Source organism: Lytechinus pictus, chromosome 6 (assembly GCF_037042905.1).
Source record: "Lytechinus pictus isolate F3 Inbred chromosome 6, Lp3.0, whole genome shotgun sequence".
Classification (NCBI taxonomy): Eukaryota; Metazoa; Echinodermata; class Echinoidea; order Temnopleuroida; family Toxopneustidae; genus Lytechinus; species Lytechinus pictus.
Window position 1 is genome coordinate 13,147,212 of NC_087250.1, and position 22,003 is coordinate 13,169,214.

The window sequence follows — 22,003 nt, forward strand, 5'->3', positions numbered from 1 at the left end:
CAAGTTGGTCCTTATTGTCAAATCTATAAAAAGTGAAATATTGTATAATTCAAACAATGAAAAACAAAAGAAATAGTGAGTGATGTACACCATCGACCGACTCACCTGGTTGTGCATATCACTGTTTTGTGAAAAATAAGCGAAACTTTAAAATGTCATAACTTTCTTATTTTACATCCGATTTTGATGGAATTTTCAGTGTTATGCTAGTTTGATTGTTCTCTATTCAAGTCAGCATTTTCCTGGGGTGGACTTGACCTTTAACTAGTACAAGCAAGGTTTTTTTTTCATCCCATCGAACCCCCCCCCCCCCCCCACACACAAAAAAAGATAAATATAGAATGCGAGATAGAGAGGGGACAGAGACTAAGAACTAGAGACAGGAAGAGCGAGAAAGAATGGAAAGGATGTTAGGAAAGACATACATTTCTGTAGGTTCATTGAAATGAGAGTAAATGAAACAGTATCAACAAACGCATGTGAATATGATTATATGTTTATATACATGTATATATGGTTATTGACTTTTCCGTTTCGCCTCCATGGCCTATTGTTTATTGGAACAATGGTTTTTTCCAAGCACTTCCCCTCGCATAGCTCTAAAATGATGGTTGTCAATATTTTTAATATTCTCTTTATCTTGATCATGTAGATGATGAAGAATGCTTTGTAATTAAGGCATTTTAAGGCATAGCGACGAGTACTTGCCGAAGGTTAGCGCGTGCTGCACGCTCTTTTGTTACAAAAAGGCAAACAATCATTAGAATGATAACTCTGCGACCTCATTGCTATATATCCTTTGTTTTCCTCATCGTCAAAATGGTTGTTTTTGTTTGTGTGTGTATGTGTTCGTGGTTATCACGAACAAATTAACGTCTGATGTATCTATTTAAGGGGGTGAAAGTGTGTGTGTTCGTGAGGAAGCGTGCGCGTGGGTGATGATGTGCAGTAGAGAGAATTGACAGTTACCCTGCGGTCTCAAAAGTAACACTTCTAGTTTGCCGCATTTACGAATAAGCCATCTTGGAGTAAAGGAGGTTCGTCCAGCACTTGTGGAAAAGTTCTATCTTATACATGTATACTTTCCTCAGCAAGTAATAGCTGAAGTGACGGTTTACAGTTGCGTAGACTGCAATTCAGACGCCTTTGGTTCGGCCAGGTGTTCTTTTCATCTGATCTGCAAACTGCTAACATTAGTTTGTTCTTAATATGGATGATGTTCTCAGTCTCCATACCACGTTAGCAAACATCAAATAGACAAAGTTGAGCTATTGACCTTCAAAAGGGATCCCCCTCCCTGATCAAATATATTCTTACTTGTGGTTTTTATAGATAGTTGCCAGCAGAAGTATCATTCTTAACAGCTTTGTATCAAAACCAATCATAATTTTTTTCATCCTATTTCCACATGTTGGAGAGTCATTTATTACCGAGTAGTCCCGAAGTGACGATTTCCTCACATTGGATACCCATATTGCTTTTCGCCTGAAGGCGCGTTCCTCTAAACAAAAATTGTACATGTTAATGAAAATATTATTACATAACCTTCTTATTTCAATAATTGAGGAGGAACCACATACCATACACGTGGAAACATATCGCTAGAGTTACGGAGAGGTGAACATGATGGAAAAGTGCGTTGTTCTTCTAATCCTTGGAGTCACTTTCTTTGGAAAAGAACTGCAGGCAATGGAGGGCCAGGAGCCTACCACAACTGCTAGACCAATTGACATGACTGATGGGCAAGTAAGTGGTACTGGACAAGGCTCATCAAATGGAACGACGTTCGGTGACCAGGGTACGGATAATGCTGAGACTGATAACCATGAAGGTGGCCAGACTAATGGCCAAACAGCGGAAGAGACAAACGATGGAGAGGGAGATCCGACAGACGTCCATACTGCTCAAACTAACGACCAAGCTGGTAATCAGACAAGTGACCAAGCAGTTAGTCAGACAGGTGACCAAGCAGGTAGTCAGACAGATGACCAAACGGGGGAAGGGAGTGGTGACCAAATGGATGGCCCAACGGGTGACACTACAGATGACCAAACTGGTGATCAAACAAATGACCAAACGGGCGACAAAACTGGTGACCAAACTGGGGACCAAATGGGTGATCAAATTGGGGACCAAACTGGTAATCGAACGAGGGACCAAACTGGTGTCGAAACGGATAGCCAAGCTGTTAACCAAACGAATGGTCAATTGGGTGACAAAACTGGTGATCAAACTGGCGACCAAACTGGTGATCAAACGGATGGTCAAACAGAAGACCAAACGGGTGACAAAACTGGTTATCAAACCGGTAACCATACTGATAACCCAGCAAATAATCAAACTGGTTACAATACAGATGGCCAAGCGGGTGAACAAACAGGTGACCAAACTACTGACCATACTGGTGATCAAACAGGTGGCCTAACGGGTGATCAAGCAGATGGCCAAATTGGTAACAAAACAGATGGCCAAACTGGTGACCAAAGAGAAGGCCAGCATAGTGATCAAACAGATGAACAAACGGGCGAACAAGCCGATGAACAAACTGGTGACCAAAGCCGTGACGAATCTGTTGATCCAGCAGATGACCAAACATCTGATCAAACTGGTGACCAAACAGATTTACATACGGGTGACCAAACAGAAGGCCAAACGGGTAATAAAACAGGAGGCCAAACGGCTGACCAAAGTGGGAACCAAACAGAAGTCCATAAAGGTGACCGAACGGGTAACCAAACAGATGATCAAACTGATGATGACCATACATATTTCCAAACGGGTAACCAAACAAATAGCCCAATGGGTGACAAAACAGGTGGTCAAACGGGTGACCAAACGGATGACCAAACTGGGGACCATACAGGTGACCAAACAGGGGACAAATCGGCTAACCAAACAGATAGCCAAACGGGTGATCAAGCACATGATGAAACTGGTAATCCAGCAGATGACCAAACAGCCGACCAAACTGGTGATCAAACAGGTGGCCAAACTGGCGACCAAACAGATGACCGAACTGGTGGCGAAACAGATGACCAAACGGGTGAACAAACAGACGACTACATTAATGACAAACCAGATGTGCAAAGTGGTAACAAAACTGGCGATGGGACTGGTGACCAAAACGATGAACAAATAAACGGCCAAGCAGGCGACCAAACGGATGGCCAGGCTGGGGAAACAACACATGACCAAAATGAGGATGATACCACAGCCCAAGAAGGTGAACAAAGAGATGGTCAGGAAGGTGAGCAAGTAGAAGAAGAGACTGGTGAAGAGACTGGTGATGGCACTAATCCCGAAACAGTGGGCCAGGACAATGATAAACCAGATGACCATATGGGTGGCGAAACCGGGGATAGAGAAGACGATTTAGACAATGGACAAGAACATGACAATGTCAACGAGGAAACGGCCGATAAAACAAATAACGAATTCCGATGACCAAGGAAACGGTCACACTGAAGATCAAGGAGATCGCGACGGTGAACAAGCCGATTATCAAACTCATGATCAGACAGATGAAGAGGAACGGGATGATGAGAACGTCCAAACAGGAGACCAAACGGATGACGAGGCCGATGGACAGGCAGGGGACGGAAAGAAAGATGAGGAACAGGGAGATGGTGATGACCCAAAGGATGAACAAACAAATGATCAGACAGATGACCAACAAGACGAAGGAGTAAACACGGAAACTGGTGATCAGAGCCATACCCATGAAAATATAACTGAAAGTCACAATGGCGACGAAGATTTCGAGGACAAGTCTGGTCCCCGTAAGTAATTGCTACTTAATATATGTTTGTTACTTCTTGAAAACAAGCTACGATTGTACGGATTGTATGTGCGCATTTTTATTAATTATGATTTTTAAGCATAAATTTGGATGCTATCTGATGTCAGATACTTCATGCGCTAAATAAGATTAAAAAGGAAGTGAACTGCTCATTCATTCAAACACTTGGCGAACTACAACAGATTAGGTGCACAAAATATAAAATAAGTAAGCCATTATCTTACGAGTTTAGAAACTCCATGTTTGCATAAGTAGGCTACGGGCATATATGAATCTTTTACAGCTATCCTCAAGGAAATGAGGGAATACCCTCGATCGCAATGCTCTCTGAAATTATCTGAATTATATTGATTTTGAGGCAAAGCAAATTGACGGTTAAAATCAAGAATAGGTTCAAGTATATTGGATAGAGTTATGAGAGATGAGAGAGGGGGGCTTTGACTATGGTTATTTTTGGTTATCATGGCTTTAATGCTTCGTTAAAATGGCGACACTCGGTTATCATGGTTATACGCTTTGTTAATATGGCGAAAGTGTCCAAAAACATTATACTCCCCTTTTTTTTTTATCTTTGCTTACAGCATTGATTTAATAGAATTCAATTCATTTTTCTAGCTTTGATATCAAACTTTTCCCATGATACACTGCGGGTTGGTAGGGGAAATAATTCATCCGACGATTTGCCACTTTTGCACTTTTATTTTCCAAATTGGACAATGTTATTTTTCTTACATCTTTTTATTATCATAATTCACATACTCATTGAAATATATATATATTTCAAATGTATGATTTCCACTACTACTAAAATAATTAATTCGTTATATGGTTTCATGACGCATATGGATATATATGGATATATTATATATAATATATATATATATATATATATATATATGTATATAATTATATATATATATCAAGATTGGTATGGGAATGAAAAGATTCAATCTGTATCTTCCCAATGCCCCAACTTTTAGGACAACGCATAGCTTTATACCGATTCATGGGAATTCAAAAGAAAAAAGAAGAATAAAAAGAGACTGCAGTCAACACGAACTACAACGGTCAAATCGCAATCGGCTACTGCAATTTCCAGTGACTGTGTGATATCTTACATCAATTATATGCCAGTACTTGCAGTGGGAATAGATGAACAGCGTGATGATAGTAGAATTGTATTTCTGACTTCTCATGCTTTTCTTTTTTTATTTCCTCATCGCGGTCGTGTCAATATTGCCAAAACCAATAATACCATGGTTACGTGTAAACAACGAGCAGGAAATCGATGCTCGCTTGATGTGTGACGAGATTGATCGCGAATGGAAAATTAACCCATTTTATTAATATCAGTATTGTTTCCATATATGCACAATAAGACGAGAATTATACGTTTAAAAGTCCTTCAAATCTTAAGGATATAACATTATATATATTGATAGTAAGTTTATATGGTAAATGATCCAATTGCTTTTTGTTTGTTTTTTATTGATCCTTTCTTTCTGTTTTTTTTTTTCCAATGGAAATCTTAGGGATGTGAATTATTATTGCTCACATATTGACTTCTAGATTTGTATTGATAAACAAGCATATAATGAGAAAAAAATGACACAACAAAGGAAAGTTTAAATTCAGCCTACCAACCAACTAGATGAAAAGATTTGAGAAGCAGACAGAGTCCCAGACACGGTATATGAATTCCTAAAATGATATAGAAATTTGAGGTTTAGAAATATTGTTCATATCCTGAAACAATGCAATATTATGCATATCCTACATTATATGGATTACTTTTGCTTAATTTAGCACGTTTATTGTGAATGGGATCAATAATGAATTCGGTAGTCGGTAGTGCGGGTTATAGTGAAGAGGGAATTCAGAGCATAGGCGGCGGAAGCGGGGGGGGGGGGACGGGGGGACGTGTCCCCCCCTAAATTTTAGGTGGGGGGACGAACCCCCTCCCTCAATTTTTTGTTGATTACCTTTTTTTTTTTTTTTTTTTTTTGCTTGTCAATTTTTTTTCTGCGTCCCCCCTAAAATTTTTGGTTGATAACCTTTTTTTTTTTTGTGCTTGTCAATTTTTTTTTGTGGTCCCCCCCCCCTAAAATTTTTGGCTTCCGCCGCCAATGATTCAGAGTACCTATACAAGGAATGTTAACTTATCAACTACTGGATTCTTCACATAAGTTTTCTACAGGGCAGATTTGGTTCCATTTATGTATGGATTAATAACAACTGTATATTGGTAGTAAGGATGCCCCTCAAATGATTGACTTTTAGTCATTTATTGTAGCAAAAAGAGAGAATCCGAATGATTCGTATTATTGACTAGTTCATGTTATTGAGGTGATGACGGTTTATCAGATAAAACGATCCAAATCGCTATCTTATAAACGATGTCTAATACACTTCATTTTGACCTGGCATTCGAATAATTGCATTGCACCAATTATTACATTTAAAGCTTACCAAAAACAGATCTATCCCAAAGATACCGCATTCGTGTAATTATTGCCCATGTGTATTATTTGTAGCAAAATCATGATGCTATTATTGCCCCCATTGTCCCAAGAATGATCAATTATGTATGACCAATGCCGTTCCCCTGTGTATGGAAAGAAGGCGTGCGACATCAGGTTATTGTTTGAAAATGCAAGGTTCGTGCAGCAATATTATATGTAAGAGTCAAATAATAGTACCTTTTTATCATTTTCTCCCTGTCCTTGATTTTCTTTTTTTTTCTTATAATTTATGCTTTATTTCTTATATATATATATATATATATATATATTGTGAAAAAAATGGATGAAGAGAACAATGGTAGGCGTAGCTTAAATCAAGGTTCCCCAGAGCTATCTGCCCTTTATCTGCCCTATATATATATATATAATCTTCCTGTTTTGTTTACTCTTTCTTTCTCTCTTTATTTTTAATCTTGAATTGTTTCCCTTAAGTCTCATGGTAGTCGTTTTCCTCGGTTGTTTATTGCATACCTCGGTTTACCCCTAAACATGTATTTCGAACGGAGTAACTCTGCATATTCCCTTTTTACAATTTATTTTCAATACCGTATGCTAATGAAGTGAAATAAGAATACTAGTTGCTTGTGTGTAAAATATGGACTTTTTTATATATTCAAATCAACGTGCGTTTATACGATACCCCTATGATTATGTAGTTCGTGGATCTAGACGTCCAAGTTAAGCATATAATCTTACTTGTGCATTACATGGACTGTCATAAAAGTATTTTTCGAAATTTAATCACATGATGTCCCACCGAGATTTAAGTATTACAAAAAAAGAAAGACATTTACATTGTCCGTTGCGTTGATATACAGAGCATTTTTTTTTTAATAAATGCACAGGGGATACATGGACCCGTTCTGTCACTTACCTTCTCGTTTCCTTTTTACGTTTTCTTTTCTTTAAAAGCGGCCACCTCTCCTCGGTGGCCGCTAGATGTGTTTCCCTCTGGTGGCATTAATAGACAGGTTTTTATATACGGTATGATATCATGATTGAATGCGGTCATTATGATAATGTGAGTAAAATAATAAATACATGTGTATATATATGCAATATTTAGATTATTCTACACAGTAAAACACTAAATAAATTTGTCATCCAACATTGTTTTATAATGAACCTTATATTTGTTTGTTAAAAGTTTTAACAAGTGTTTAAAATCTTAAAACAACAAAAAAAATTTTATAAAATTAGATTCTCAATAAATTGAGAGTGGTTGTTCAAACTGTTAAACAGCTGCAGTAAGGTTCATATACTAAAACAGCGAATTTACTGTGTATAGTCTCTGGCTGAACTTCCTTTTGCAGTATATCGACTTCCAGGACTTGTCTTGGATGAACATATGTTCACACTCTCCTATGAAGAGGAATGTACCCCATTCAGACTCACTTACACGATTCCCCTGTCGCAAGAGGGCGCCCGACAAACCGATGGGACTGATGAGGAGGAAGATGATGCTGAAAGCGAAAGGGGAGGCGATGGTGAAACTAGGGAGGTGATTACCTACGACGATTTCGGTGCGTTCAGACGGGGGGAGCAATCACTGCCGGAGATGCCATCTCTGCTCAATGGGAAACAAGGTAATTTAATACAGTTTCGTCTTTATTACTTATAACCCCTCTAGGTTGCCGTCAAATATTCGAATTTGTCTCCATGATCATTTCGGTTTATTTTTCGATTGGTCTAATGCCAATTCGTCCATTATCCAACTCCTCCACTATCATTTCGTTTACAATCGGTTCGTCCACTCTCCATATGATCTCACTGCTATTTCGTTCACTCACCCTTTCGTCTAATAACCAGTTTGTCCAATAGCCTTATTAGTCGAAATGGTCATAGACGAACTGGTGATTAGACGAAGTGATGATTGGACCAAAAGGTGATCGGACCAAATTGTTGTTAGGCGAAATGTTGATGGACGGAATGGCATTAAACTAAATGAAGGTAGACCATGTGATTTGATTTTGATTTGATTTGATTTATTTATTTCCGTTTCACAATTGTACATAATATGATAAACATAACATAACAAGGTCGAAAATACTACAAGACAAAATATAATATATATATGATGAGTGGACGATTTCCAATAGACGAATTGGCAATTAACTCTCATTCCTACAGTTTATTAGCCCAGAGATAACAAATATGCTTTACCATTTTAACCCCTTTATACTAGAATTATACTAAACGAAACCGATCCCAAACCGACCGATGGGAGGCCATAGGAAGAACTTAATAGATTTGTTCGGTTTTCTTGGCATATTCTACTTTCATAAAATGCTCTCCTTTTTTTATCAACGTCCACAATGCCCTACTGGAAAGAACACACTGGCCCGTATTCTGAAGTCTGGTTTAACTTAAACTCAGGTTAAAAGTTGTGGTTTAAGTATGGATAGCCAATTGTTACATAAATCACTAACAGCAGAGATATCATATTTCAGCTCTCTTGCCTCTAAAATCATTCATAATTGTCTAGGAAGTATAAATAGATGATTGTCTCTCCATCAATGAATCAGGAAAGAGCACAGTAAATATAAGAAACATACAACTTCATAACAAAATTTGACACTTTCGGCTTCCCATAATTTTAGCACAAAGTTAACACCATGGTCTAAGTTAAACCTGACTTTAGAATATGGGCCACTGTCTCAAAGGTTGGGCCACAGTGTGTTCACAATGGCCCATATTCTGAAGTCAGGTTTAACTTAGACCATGGTCTAAGTCTGTGATAAATTATGGAAAGCCAAACATGTCAAAATTTTCCTTACATTACATGTTTCTTATGCTTATTGTGCTCTTTCCTAACTCATGAATGGTGAAGAAAGTTATCTTATTTATCTTTCCGAAACAGTTAAGAATGATTTCAGCGAAAAATGAGCTGATACATTTATTTTATATTGTTAGAGATTTACTCAACTATTGGCTGTCCATAGTTATACCACGACTTTAAACCAGAGTTGAAATTAAACCCGACTACAGAATACGGGCCGGTGTATCGACCACAATGTGAGATCCCGTTTAGACTGTTACATTTGACATAGTCACACTGCAGGTGTCCACAGAGTGAATATATCTACACACTGTTGTATTTAGGCATTTAAACTGTGATAATAGTTTCATACAGTCAAAGTGACATGACAGAAAATTCTTTATAAGGTTCCGTGTACACAAGTGTTTAATTTTTTTTTTTAATGAAAATAAATGTATCATTTGCTTTTTTGGGGTTATATTAGACTATCTGGCCCAGATTTCGATGTCAGGTTTAACTTAAAGGTATTGTTTAACTTTGTGAGCAGCCGATTAAAAAAATTATCAAACCAAGATGAAACATGTGTACAAGTGCATGTATTAGAACTAATAAACCCTGAAAACAACCATTATTGAGAATGAAAAGCTAAAACTACAAGGCAAACCCCGATTTTGTAAATAAGCGTCTTATAGACGCCTAAATAGTACACATAAGTGTATGGGATGAAATTAAGATGGTGTTTTCGGTCACTTTATATTTCAATTTTTGAAGCACTAAATAATTATTTTCGAACGCAATTTTTTCTGGGCTTCATTTTTTGTAACATATCACAGACACAGGTGACAAGTGTGACCTTCTAGCTCAGATTTTTAAAAAGTCAAACCAATGTTAACCAATCACTTTAATAGACCATGGTCTTTGTGCTAAAATTATAGAAAGCCAAACATGTCAAAATTGTGTTTACATTGAATGCTTCTAACGTTCATTTTGTTCTTTAATGATTCTTTATTCTTCCCAGACAGTTTAAGGATGATTTCAGAGACGAATGGGCTGATCCATTCAATTTCTACTGTTATAGATTTATGTATTACAATTGGCTGTCCATAGTTAAACCACAACTGTAAACCAGAATTTTAAGTTAAACCTGACTTCAGAATACGGGCCGCTGTGTAGTCTGCTGTGCAAACCCTTCACCTATTTACTCAAGTTAAGGGTCTGATGAATGACATGTGCAGCCTACTCATGCCTTGTGTACTAAAAGCCTCTCTAGTCTTTGCGTGGAAGCACACTAATTGTTGATCAAAGTTCCAATCATAGTCTGTGCCTGCAGCCTAGCCACTGTGTCCCATTCAACATGTTCAAGGGTGTATGTAAAAGTGAGTTCTATCCCTTGCTCTTGTTAACAGCCAACCTGGCCAAAGGAAGTAGCAATATGATCAGAATCGACAACTCGAATTTTACCACCGACAGACAACTTGTGATTTCTGGGAGATTATGTGGATTGGGATCGAGGTTGCTGTTGTTGTGCCCAACCATTGATGGTCGCTCCAGAATTCGCACCGATGATGCACCTTCGGGCAAATGCCACAACGTTTCAGTATACGTCGAGGCTCCCACCATTTCCAGCGCTCGATTGAGCAATGAAGGTAAATTAGTAATTTTTTTTTAAAGTTGTTACTGAAGCTCGATGCTTCCGTAAGCTGTGTCTTAGTTGGAACAATCATCGCATGTTCAAAAGGTGTTTTCCCCGCTTAAAAAGTTTAAAAAGTTGCAGCAACGATTAAAATAAACCTGTAGTTAACGCATTTTCCCCCTTTATTGGAGGACTACATATGAATATATATAATTTATCCTCTTTTTTTTTTGCAACAATTACCGCATGTTCCAAAGGTGTCGTCTCCCTTAAAAAAAACCAAAATAGATAGGTTGCAGTAAGGATTACAGTAAACATTAAACCAGTAGTAATATTAATAGTATAAGTATAATTTCTCATTATTCAATTATGGCACCACCACCTCGTACATTCCATATTCATGAAGACATGCACATAACTGTTTCATCGAAATAAATGCAGAACTTGAAAACGTCGTATTTTTTTATTCCTTGTCCGACTTGGATGAGTTTTTCAGCGATTCGTTCTTCTGATTCAAAGGGAATGCTCAAATGACATTTAGTTCAACCAGGAGAACCCCTTTAACAATATTACAAGCTTATACCAAAACCAAAATTAGTATTCCAGCTCTCTATTAAGAAGACAAAATTAGTCGTATCAATATCATTTTTTTGTATAACATCACGAGTCGGTGTCATATATATAATGCCATGAACTGTACGTGGAACTTGAAACAAAAGTTCCGGCAAAGGTTACATGATCCTGTACCTTTCATAAATAATCTTAATCAAATACACATTTTTGCTGCAATTCTACAATTGATAAATCAAAGTAAGCTATAGCAAATCGCTCTACATTCCTTATGGTAAGTGGCAGATCACCATTTGATTTGGGGCCCCCAAATAAAATTTGCAATCAATCAAAAGTTTATACCGACAAGTACAACCCAGTAGACTTAGCTGGACGCTGCTATTTCAAGTTTTGCACGTGGCAATGTGTTATGATGTGTTTGTGTGTGGATGGATGCGTGTGCGCGCTTGTGTGATTATGTTCTATGTTTTTTTATTTTTGTTAAATATTGAATATTCGGGGTTTTCACGCTCAGATTTTGCGTGTGAGGGTTCGCCTATGCATGAGCGTGTGCTTGTGCGTGCCATTATACTGCATTGATTTTGCTATTTCGTCGCTGCCTTTTATATATATTTTATTTTGTAATATTTCAGGCGATGGAATCATCATCTTTTTCAATAAGAATGTGGCTATCAAAGATCTTCGGAAGTGTTCGAGTATTTTCGACGAATCTACCATCAATCAGTTGGGTGAAAACGCTGTGTGCAAATGGAAAGACGGAAAGAACTTGATTGTGGGTCTGGGGTGTGATACGAGCATCACCACAGGTAAGTAAATAACATCTGCAATATCCTCATGTTTCGCTCCGTCTAATCCCACTTGGTCTATTGTTACTTCGTCAAAAACTACACTGCAAAAACTCCTGTGTTGATTTAACACCAGCCCGGAATCTATATATATACATGATGATATATGTCCAAACCAGAAAAGTATTGAAACAACACCAGTTTGGAATCGAACCGATGCTGTTTTAATTCTAATTGGTGTTGTATAAACACCTATCTGGTGTTAGACCGAAACGAAACTGGCGTTTAACACTTCTCTGGTGTGGACATATATAGATTCCGGACTGGTGTTAAATCAACACTTCTTCTGGGGCCTGTTGCAGAAAGAGTTGTGTCTAAACGCAAGTCAAAATATCAAGCGCAAGTCCCGAATGCGGGTGCTTCATAGGCTAAAAATCAAATTGCGCAAGATATTTTGAGTTGCGTTTGATCACAACTCTTCCTGCAACGGGCCCCTGGTAACCAAGTGGTCAAGTTGCCCTTAGAGGCATTGTTTAACATTGATTTGACTTTTTAAAAAACATCTGAGCTACGATTGATCCAATCAATCATAACTCTATGGAAATCTTCAGTGTCATAATTTGTAAATTGTTTTTGTAAACAAAGGCGAACACACCAGATTGTCAAGAAAACGATTAATTTACGAATGTACATCATATCTAGACAATATTTTGAGAAAAATGTGCATTGTAGGTGTTGACGTTGGCTGTCCATAGTTGCGATTGATCGGATCAATCGTAACTCTTTGTGAGACGGGGCCCTGGCCAATACACTAAACGAGAATAAGATGTAGCTATTGTACCAAGGGTACTATAAACATTCGTCTCCAACCCCCTATTTCTTTCTCTCCCATTTCCCTTAGTCTTCTTTTCTCGCCCTCTCTCTCCTTGTCTCGCTCGATCCCCTTTCTCTCTTTCTTTCCATCTCTGTAGATTATCCCCTTGTTGGTTACTATATGTTTGTTTATATTTCTACAATCGTGAATATTGTTTCCCTTTTCTTTAAAAAATACAGTTTCTAGATCCTGCGTGTTACTTGCCTTAATGCTGCTTCCTAAGTTAAATGCCTGCAAAGGAATCACGAGTTTGATCTGTTTAGATAATGATCTTATGAGTTACCACGTTATTGGAGGAAATTTGTTTGTGGTCACATTACTGTATTTTTTTGCTCTTTGCAGGAAGTAGCATCACTCTCAGGCCTGATAGGATCAAAGCTGCCAGGAGTACTTTCTCCCATACTGCTTCCGGCACCGTCAATGTGCTGGCTCCGAACGACCCCAAGCCCCCAATGGCTGTCATAGATGGTAGACCGAAGGTTCCCTCTTGTGGACAGTTCGCCCTCTCCGGTCGAGCGTCGACAGGTGGCCGGTCATGTGGTCTGACGTACGAGTGGGCACTTGTGAGTCCGACGGAGGATGTCGATTCTAGGCTGACAGATAAGATTCAAGAAGCTAACGGTAATTATCAAAATACACTGGAGAAACACTAAAAAGTGCTACAATGGGAGAGAACTAAACAACACATTTTGTAGTCAATCTTTGGCTGTGTGCTATAAAAAGCTAGTTTTAAAAATACATTTTTCGAGATATCTATTGATAATACATGGAATTATTACCCAAATGTATTTGAGAAACTAAATGTTTTTGAAAGGATAGCACAACTGTTTTGGTACATGTCAAAGGGACTACCGTCTTATGAATGTACTGAGTAGTGAATAAGCATCTTTTCATTAAAATGGGCCTGTATTAGAATACCACCGTGCTCAGAATATTGCATCATGGGTTGGGAACTGACCAAAATTTGTGCATTTGTGGACTTGAGGTGGCGATTTTAAAGCAGATGCGAACCAATAGCGCCATCTCGAGTCCTCAACTACTCATACCTGGCCAGTTTCGTGACCCATAAGATTTAGATTTAGATTTAGATTTATTCATTTTCCGTTCACAAAGCACAACAAAATCAAACAATACATAGTCAAATTTGAAGTACAACATCGGAGTAAGGTATAAACAATGAGAACTAATGCTAACTAAAGTAACTTTGACTATAATGACTATATAAAACAGAACGGAGGGGCTTGCCAAGAAAAGCAAAGCTTGTATGAGAGGCAAGCCCCCGTAACTTAGTTTCAGTACGTATATTACAAAATTATAATATAAAGGAGAGACGGGAGACAGTTTAAAAGGAGGGAAAAGGAGGCTATACAAAATATCAAAGGTAACAACGAAAGAGTAACACAAATTAGAATAAGTGATAATAGTAATAATAATAATAAAAAAATAATAACAGTATGGTTACAATAATTGTGATAATGAGGGAGGAACTGAGAAGCAAATGTAGGGAGAGAGGGGGGGGTGCAGGTACAATTGGAGGTGCAAAGAGGAGCATGGCAGGTGCGGGAAAAGGTCGGCAGGCAAGTTGTATCCTGGGAGGTTTAAAAAAAAAAGTTTTTGTTGTGTATAGTTTTGGTTATATGGTAGATTGACTTGTTTGTGTAAAGTATTGGCTAATAAGCATCTTTTTAAGGTTATGTTTAAAAACTGTGATGCTTGGGGATTCCTTAAAGGCGTTGGGCAAGGAATTCCAATATACGGGACCAGAAAAGACAAAATAATTTTTTGCAAGTAAAGTTCGGGTTGGAGGTAGGTGATAGGAGTTTCGTTGTCTTGTAGGATAATCGTGTACAGAGGAGTTTTTGCAGAACATAATTGAAAAAATTGCGGGGAGATCATCTTTATTTAGTTTGTACATAAATTGGCCGAGTTGGAACAAATATATATCATTAACTTTAAGGATTTTATTTTCAAAAAATAATTTATCTGTGTGACATCTGAAATGTGTATGAAATATTATCCTAAGTGCTTTTTTCTGTAACAAAAGTATCCTTTGTAATTGTGTTTGGATTGCACAACCCCATGCCAAAATACCGTAATTAATGTATGGTAATATTAAGGTGTGATATAGTGTAAGTAGTGTACGAGATGGAAGAAAAAATTTGAGCTTGTTGATAATTCCAATATTTCTTGAGATTGTTTTGCATATATTGTCGATGTGTGGTTTCCATGATAATTTATTATCAATAAGTAAACCCAAGAATTTTGTTTCAGAAACATTTTCAAGGACAGTGTTATCAAAAATGAGATTGTCGGGCAAACTATTTATTCTATTACTAAATAGCATGTAATTGGTCTTTTGTAAGTTAAGTGAGAGTTTATTTGCCTTGATCCATTCAGTCACATGCATGAGTTCAGAGTTAACAATCCTAATAAGTTGGTTTATGTTATCATGAGAAAAGAAAATGTTGGAATCATCAGCAAAGAGTATGAATGAAAGTAAATTTGAAGTTTTGTGGATGTCATTAATGTAAGTGATAAAAAGAAGAGGGCCGAGTAAGCTACCCTGTGGTACCCCGCATGTAATTGGAAGGTTGGATGAATTGTGATTGTTTATTGATACAAACTGAGTCCTATCTGTAAGGTAGCTCTTGAACCACTCCAAGGCCTTCCCCCTAATACCGTAATGAGATAGTTTATACAAAAGAATTTCGTGGTTAATGGTGTCGAAGGCCTTGGAGAAGTCCAGGAAAATACCGACAGTGTGACAACCTTTGTCAGTGGAAGTAGTGATTTTGTTAATGAAAGATAAAATTGCATGCGAGGTGCTGTGATTTTCGCGAAACCCAAATTGAAAGTCCGAAAAGATATTGTAATTTTTAAAGAACGTACTAGTTCGTGTATGGACAAGTTTTTCAAGAATTTTTGATAACGAGGTGAGCAATGATATGGGACGGTAGTTGGAGACGAGCTGATTATCTCCTTTTTTAAAAAGAGGGACTACTTTTGCGATTTTCATAAGACTGGGTACCCTTCCTGTGTTCAAAGAAATATTAAATATATGCACCAAAGGATCGACGATAGCCAAAATAATTTTCTTAAGTAGGAGGTTGGAAATACCGTCAAACCCCGGGCACTTTTTGGACTGCAGACTGTTAACAATATTTATGATTTCTCTTGAACTTGTGGGATTAAAAAAAAATGGAGTTTGGGTTTGGGTTGTCGAGAAAATTGTTGTAAGATTTATTCGTTTGAGGGATTTTGCTTGCTAAATTGTTGCCAACTTGTGAAAAATATGAATTAAACTCTTTTGCTATTATGTTATTGTCATCAGTGATGGTATTGTTTGATTTTATTTTTGTTATTGAAGAACTCTTCTTCTTATTGTTTAATGCACCATTGATGATTTTCCATGTGTTCTTCATATCATTTTTGTATAAATCGAGTTGAGAAGTGTAATATTCTTTTTTCGCAATACGAAGTAAGGATGTAAGAGTGTTTTTATATGAAGTGTACTTGTAGCGAGATGTATCACTTGGTTTAGTTATGTATTTATAATATAAGTTGTTCTTGCGGTTGATGGATCTTAAGAGTGATTTAGTAATCCAAGGGTGGATAGGGATCTTTTTATAATTTGATCTTCTGTTGGTTGTAAGGGGAACATGGGTATCTAGAGAAGAGGTAAGTATGGTAATAAAACAGTTGTATGCGTCGTCAGCGTCCGAGGAGTCATATACAGTAGACCAGTCTGTTATGTTTAAATTATTAATCAAATTGGTTATGTTGTCGTCAGTTATCTTTCGGAATGTAGGATTAAATGTTTCTTTATTGACACTTTTATTCGTAGATAATTTGGCAAAAATTGGAAAGTGATCAGAGATGTCACTAAGAATAATACCAGCTTTATGATTTTGTCGAATTGTATTACTGAAAATGTTGTCTATTATAGTGGCTGAGTTATTCGTCACTCTTGTCGGCTTCGTAGTAAGGGGCAAAAAAGAATGTGATAGAAACATTTCAAGAAACTCTTGCGAGGTGCTATTAGAGTTGCAATTTACTAAGTTAATATTGAAGTCACCCATAAAAAAACAATCTTTATTTTTCAAAAGAGGATTTAGTAAAATTTCATTCAGGGTTTCTAAAAAAGCATTGGCATTTGAATGTGGAGGTCTATAAAATACACCTAGCATAAAGTTTTTACCTCTTGGATTTCTGATTTCAACAAAAAGTGTTTCTAAAACATCGTTAGATATGGTCATGTTAGCTATAAGAGTATAGTCGTATTGTTGCGGTATGTAAAGTGCGACACCACCCCCTGGTCTTTTTGTTCTATTATTAACAATCAAATTAAAATTAGGGAGTGAGAAGAGGGAACATGGGTTGTCCGAGAACCACGTTTCAGTTAAACCAATGAATGACGATTGCGGAAACTGGTTATTATCTAGAAATAACTTAAGTTTATCAAAATTTTTGCTTGCACTGCGAATGTTTATATGGAGAAGAAAGGGGTTTTCCTCGGCTTTGTCTGACGTAACGAATGATCTAAAATGTTGTTCTGTGAAATATTGTGACGTAACGAGCTGCCCGCATTGATCATTGGAATCGAAATTGTAATTAAGATCAGCGGTATTGTTATTCATAAAATTTCGTATGTGTGTATCGTAATTGGAATTTTCATGATTATCTAATGTTTGAGTAGTGCCACGTTGCGCCGAGAGAGACAACAAGTCATCATTATTCAAGAAGCTAAATGGAAACTTAGTTAAGTCGGTCATTAAAAAAGGGGAGGAATTAAACAATAGTACCTAACGAATAGAATACACTATGCCATATACTTAACTACCTTTAAATAATTTACAGAAAAAACAAACAAAATAATGCTAGTGTAGTCTCGTCATGTAGACCCAATTTAATGGTAACATGATGATTAACTGCTCAGTACATTTAAACCGCAATAATTATGTTACCAAGTAGCAAACCAATTATTTTCCTCTCAAAACATTTTAGTTTCCCTATTCAAATACAATTGTAGATCAATTTGTTCTCTGTAGTGCTAGCGGATATGTGAAAACGTATATTTTAAGACTATGTATTTAAAAAACACAGTCAATGAGAGACTACACACAGTTCACCCCTCCCCTACTGTTTCGTATGAGCTTTAAATCTTGAACTATGGTGTGTGTTTTATTTAAAGGACAAGTCCACCCCAACCAAAAGTGGATTTGAATAAAAAGAGAAAAATCCAACAAACATAACACTGAAAATTTCATTGAAATCGGATGGAAAATAAGAAAGTTATGACAATTTTAAGTTTCGCTTAATTTCACAAAATAGTTATATTCACATCCTGGTCGGTATGCAAATGAGGGAACTGATGACATCACAGACTCACCATTTCTTTTGTATTTTCTTATATGAAATATGAATTATTCTAATTTTCTCCTCATTGTCCTGAGAAACAAATTTATTTCGCCCTGAACATGTGGAATTACCATTGTTTAACATTTTATGTTTCAGTCAAGTTGGTCTTTATTGTCAAATTTGTAAAAATTGAAATATTGTATGAATCAGACAAAAGAAATAGTGAGTGAGGGACATCATCGCTCTCTCATTTGCATGTGACTAAATTGTGCATATAACTATTTATTGAAAAATAAGCAAAACTTTCAAATGTCATAACTTTCTTATTTTACATCCGATTTTGATGAAATTTTCAGCATTATGCATGTCTGATTTTTCTCTATTGATTCAAATCAACATTTTTCTGAGGTGGACTTTACCTTTAATATCTATGTGCATAAAATCTACCCAGGAAAGAAATAAACTAGTTAGCCAAAGACGTGAAGATACTTTGGAGATGTCTGACACTCACGGGCAGAAATCCTAGGGGGACAGGGGGTCGCGTCCCCCCTACCAAAAATAATAGGAGGGACATAATATCAAATGCCCCCCTACTATTTTTGGTCTTTTTTGTTGGAGCAAAATACATCACTTCACAATTGAAAATCGAAATAATACATGTATTTTTGGGCTTAATGACCTTACATTTGGGGTGATAACCCTTTTTTTTGCTTTTCATTTTTTTTTGTATTAAAACATTTTGGGTGATAACCTTTTTTTTTTTTTTTTAATTGGGGACAGATTTCCGCCCATGCTGACACTGTAAAATCCCAATTTCTATTTGATTACATTCTATGTTTTCACTTTTGTCATTTCCAAACAGATGCTAATAATGACCGGATGGTCTCCACCACCGAGGCCTTGCCCGAGGTTACCCCCTACACATTCAGATTGACCGTGACTAATAAGCTCGGGCTGTCTAACTCTACTGAGTTCACCATGCGCAAGAGCAATGTCCGGGAGCCGTGGTTAGAAATTCAAAAGAGTGGCAACATAAAGGGCACCAAAGTTTCGGCGAATAAGAAGTAAGTATTCCCATGCCAATGCAAAATTCGAAATTCAAAAGAGTGGCAACATAAAGGGCACCAAAGTTTCGGCGAATAAGAAGTAAGTATTCCCATGCCAATGCAAAATTCGAAATTCAAAAGAGTGGCAACATAAAGGGCACCAAAGTTTCGGCGAATAAGAAGTAAGTATTCCCATGCCAATGCAAAATTCGAAATTCAAAAGAGTGGCAACATAAAGGGCACCAAAGTTTCGGCGAATAAGAAGTAAGTATTCCCATGCCAATGCAAAATTCGAAATTCAAAAGAGTGGCAACATAAAGGGCACCAAAGTTTCGGCGAATAAGAAGTGAGTATTCCCATGCCAATGCAAAATTCGAAATTCAAAAGAGTGGCAACATAAAGGGCACCAAAGTTTCGGCGAATAAGAAGTAAGTATTCCCATGCCAATGCAAAATTCGAAATTCAAAAGAGTGGCAACATTAAGGGCACCAAAGTTTCGGCGAATAAGAAGTAAGTATTCCCATGCCAATGCAAAATTCGAAATTCAAAAGAGTGGCAACATAAAGGGCACCAAAGTTTCGGCGAATAAGAAGTAAGTATTCCCATGCCAATGCAAAATTCGAAATTCAAAAGAGTGGCAACATAAAGGGCACCAAAGTTTCGGCGAATAAGAAGTAAGTATTCCCATGCCAATGCAAAATTCTAAATTCAAAAGAGTGGCAACATTAAGGGCACCAAAGTTTCGGCGAATAAAAAGTAAGTATTCCCAAAAATAAATTGGCGTGTTTGAAGACATTGTCGGGGGGAGCAGATTCATCACCTCAAACAGCAAAATAGCCCTAATCCTTCCGCCAGTCAAAATATAGTCCAAAATTGGTGATACTTCTTCCCAATTTGGGAAAGGGAAGTTCAGTAATTACCAAAAATAGAATCAGTGTTAGATGGACAATCATATGCATATACTTTGTCAATCAGCCATATCAAAATTCAAAATTCGAAATTCAAAAGAGTGGCAACATAAAGGGCACCAAAGTTTCGGCGAATAAGAAGTAAGTATTCCCATGCCAATGCAAGGATCTCTGGACCAAGGACGAGATTTTTGGGAAGCACCATACTTTTCTAAAGGGCATATTTATCTATGAATATGGATACTTTAGTGTCATGCCTATTACCAGATGTATCTGATTATTATAGCTATCATTATACGTAGTTTGCCAAAAAATAAAGAACATTTGTAAAAATTCTCTTATGCAGATCTTGTTTAATTTATGAACACTTTGAAACCTTATTAATAACTTTGGGTGACGCAACAGAGATGGACCGTTATGAAAATCGTGGCCCAAAAGACATGATTGAATTGCATGTGCGAATGTTGATGTTCACATTATTTATGTCATAGAAATATTAAAGAGTTATGAATCCGTAGATATTAAAATAAGAGCATAAGCACGTTCGTTGTTACACCTCAACAAAGTGAGGTGTTGATGGTATTATCAATCCTACCAGCTATCAAATTTTGGCTGTTTGTTCAAGACCTTAACAGATTTTGGTGTTATTACAAGACATGTGGTTGCTTTTTATTTTTCTCTGCTTGGTGTTATGCTCAATCCTGGGGTACTACTTTAACACATCAGGGTATGATTCTCTCGGGACGCAAACGTGTGTAAGTTTGAACACCCACGCTGTTACAGTCTATAATTCTCCTCATCATAGGTTTGGCATTATTGCCCAATTCACCTTTGAACAAGCAACCGGATGTGAAAAGCTTGCCGCCTCACGTGCTGAATACCAGTGGTCCGTTGAAGGGGTTGAGTTCGATGAGGATGCCCTCCGTAAGAGAGGACTTCGCTTCCTACCAAGCAATCTAGGTTAGTTTTGAAATGGAAATTTATTTTAACGGGCAAATTCATGTTGTGGTAATTGGTAAAACAGCTCGTGTGAACTACTTAGGAACACTAATCTTACAAGCCGATGCCCCAATGAATCTGCTGCTTTACAAAATATTCTCGAATTCACGATATTATCAATAGCCGCTGAAATGTGTTCCGATATGTGCAGTTGTGTGTACAGCGACTTGCAAAAAGTCTAGTAATTTCCCGTCACCTTTCGTAATTTTATTTCTTTTCTTTTCAACAAACTTAATACAATGCAACCTCAAGCATTTATCGCACAGATCAAATGCAATTTCAAATCATACCAAACTCTTGCTAGGAAATCTTTCCATTTAAACGCAAGTTTTTTTTCCCTCACTCCACATATTAATGTTAATTCATGGTAAGCATGATCACGCACTTTATTGTTTTATCATGACGTTTATTCTTATAATATACACATGGCGATTCACTATCAACTTTTGCAGGTGGTGCGTCGGAAATCGCTGCAACTGTAACGGTGACCTACGGGAGTCCAACAGACCAGAATACGAAGTCCGCTTCAGTGACGCTGACTGTCGTAAAGGCGCCGCTCAGAGCACGTATCAAGGGCGGCGGTCGTATCACCATTGGGACGGCTTCGGACTCAGTCGATCTAGATTGTTCATATTCAGAAGACCCAAGCTACCAAGGGGATGAGCCCGATCCCGGCCTTGAGTTCCGGTGGGAATGTTGGGATGTAAGTTTGCCTATTCATGATATTATCAATAAAAAAAAAAAAAACAAT

The 22,003-nt window shown here is 37.3% G+C and overlaps 2 protein-coding genes across 2 annotated transcripts in view; both read left to right on the forward strand.

The window, feature by feature from the left end:
• The first annotated feature begins 1,623 nt into the window (after positions 1-1,623).
• Positions 1,624-3,376, forward strand: LOC135154509 (uncharacterized protein DDB_G0290685-like). Its single transcript, XM_064100765.1, has 2 exons — positions 1,624-3,247; positions 3,363-3,376. The coding sequence occupies exons 1-2, from the start codon at positions 1,624-1,626 to the stop codon at positions 3,374-3,376; spliced, it is 1,638 nt and encodes a 545-aa protein (XP_063956835.1).
• LOC129262926 (uncharacterized) overlaps positions 2,558-22,003 on the forward strand; it is a 39,907-nt gene continuing 20,461 nt past the window's right edge. The window contains exons 1-8 of the mRNA XM_064100944.1: positions 2,558-3,779; positions 7,635-7,907; positions 10,486-10,725; positions 11,915-12,088; positions 13,284-13,562; positions 19,162-19,363; positions 21,059-21,213; positions 21,705-21,955. Of these exons, the coding sequence (XP_063957014.1) occupies positions 3,380-3,779; positions 7,635-7,907; positions 10,486-10,725; positions 11,915-12,088; positions 13,284-13,562; positions 19,162-19,363; positions 21,059-21,213; positions 21,705-21,955 (1,974 nt within the window). The 5' untranslated portion in view covers positions 2,558-3,379. The remainder of the gene's footprint in view (positions 3,780-7,634; positions 7,908-10,485; positions 10,726-11,914; positions 12,089-13,283; positions 13,563-19,161; positions 19,364-21,058; positions 21,214-21,704; positions 21,956-22,003) is intronic.

Coding starts and splice junctions, on each gene's coding strand:
- LOC135154509 (XM_064100765.1), top strand. CDS start 1,624: ATGATGGAAAAGTGCGTTGTTCTTCTAATCCTTGGAGTCACTTTCTTT.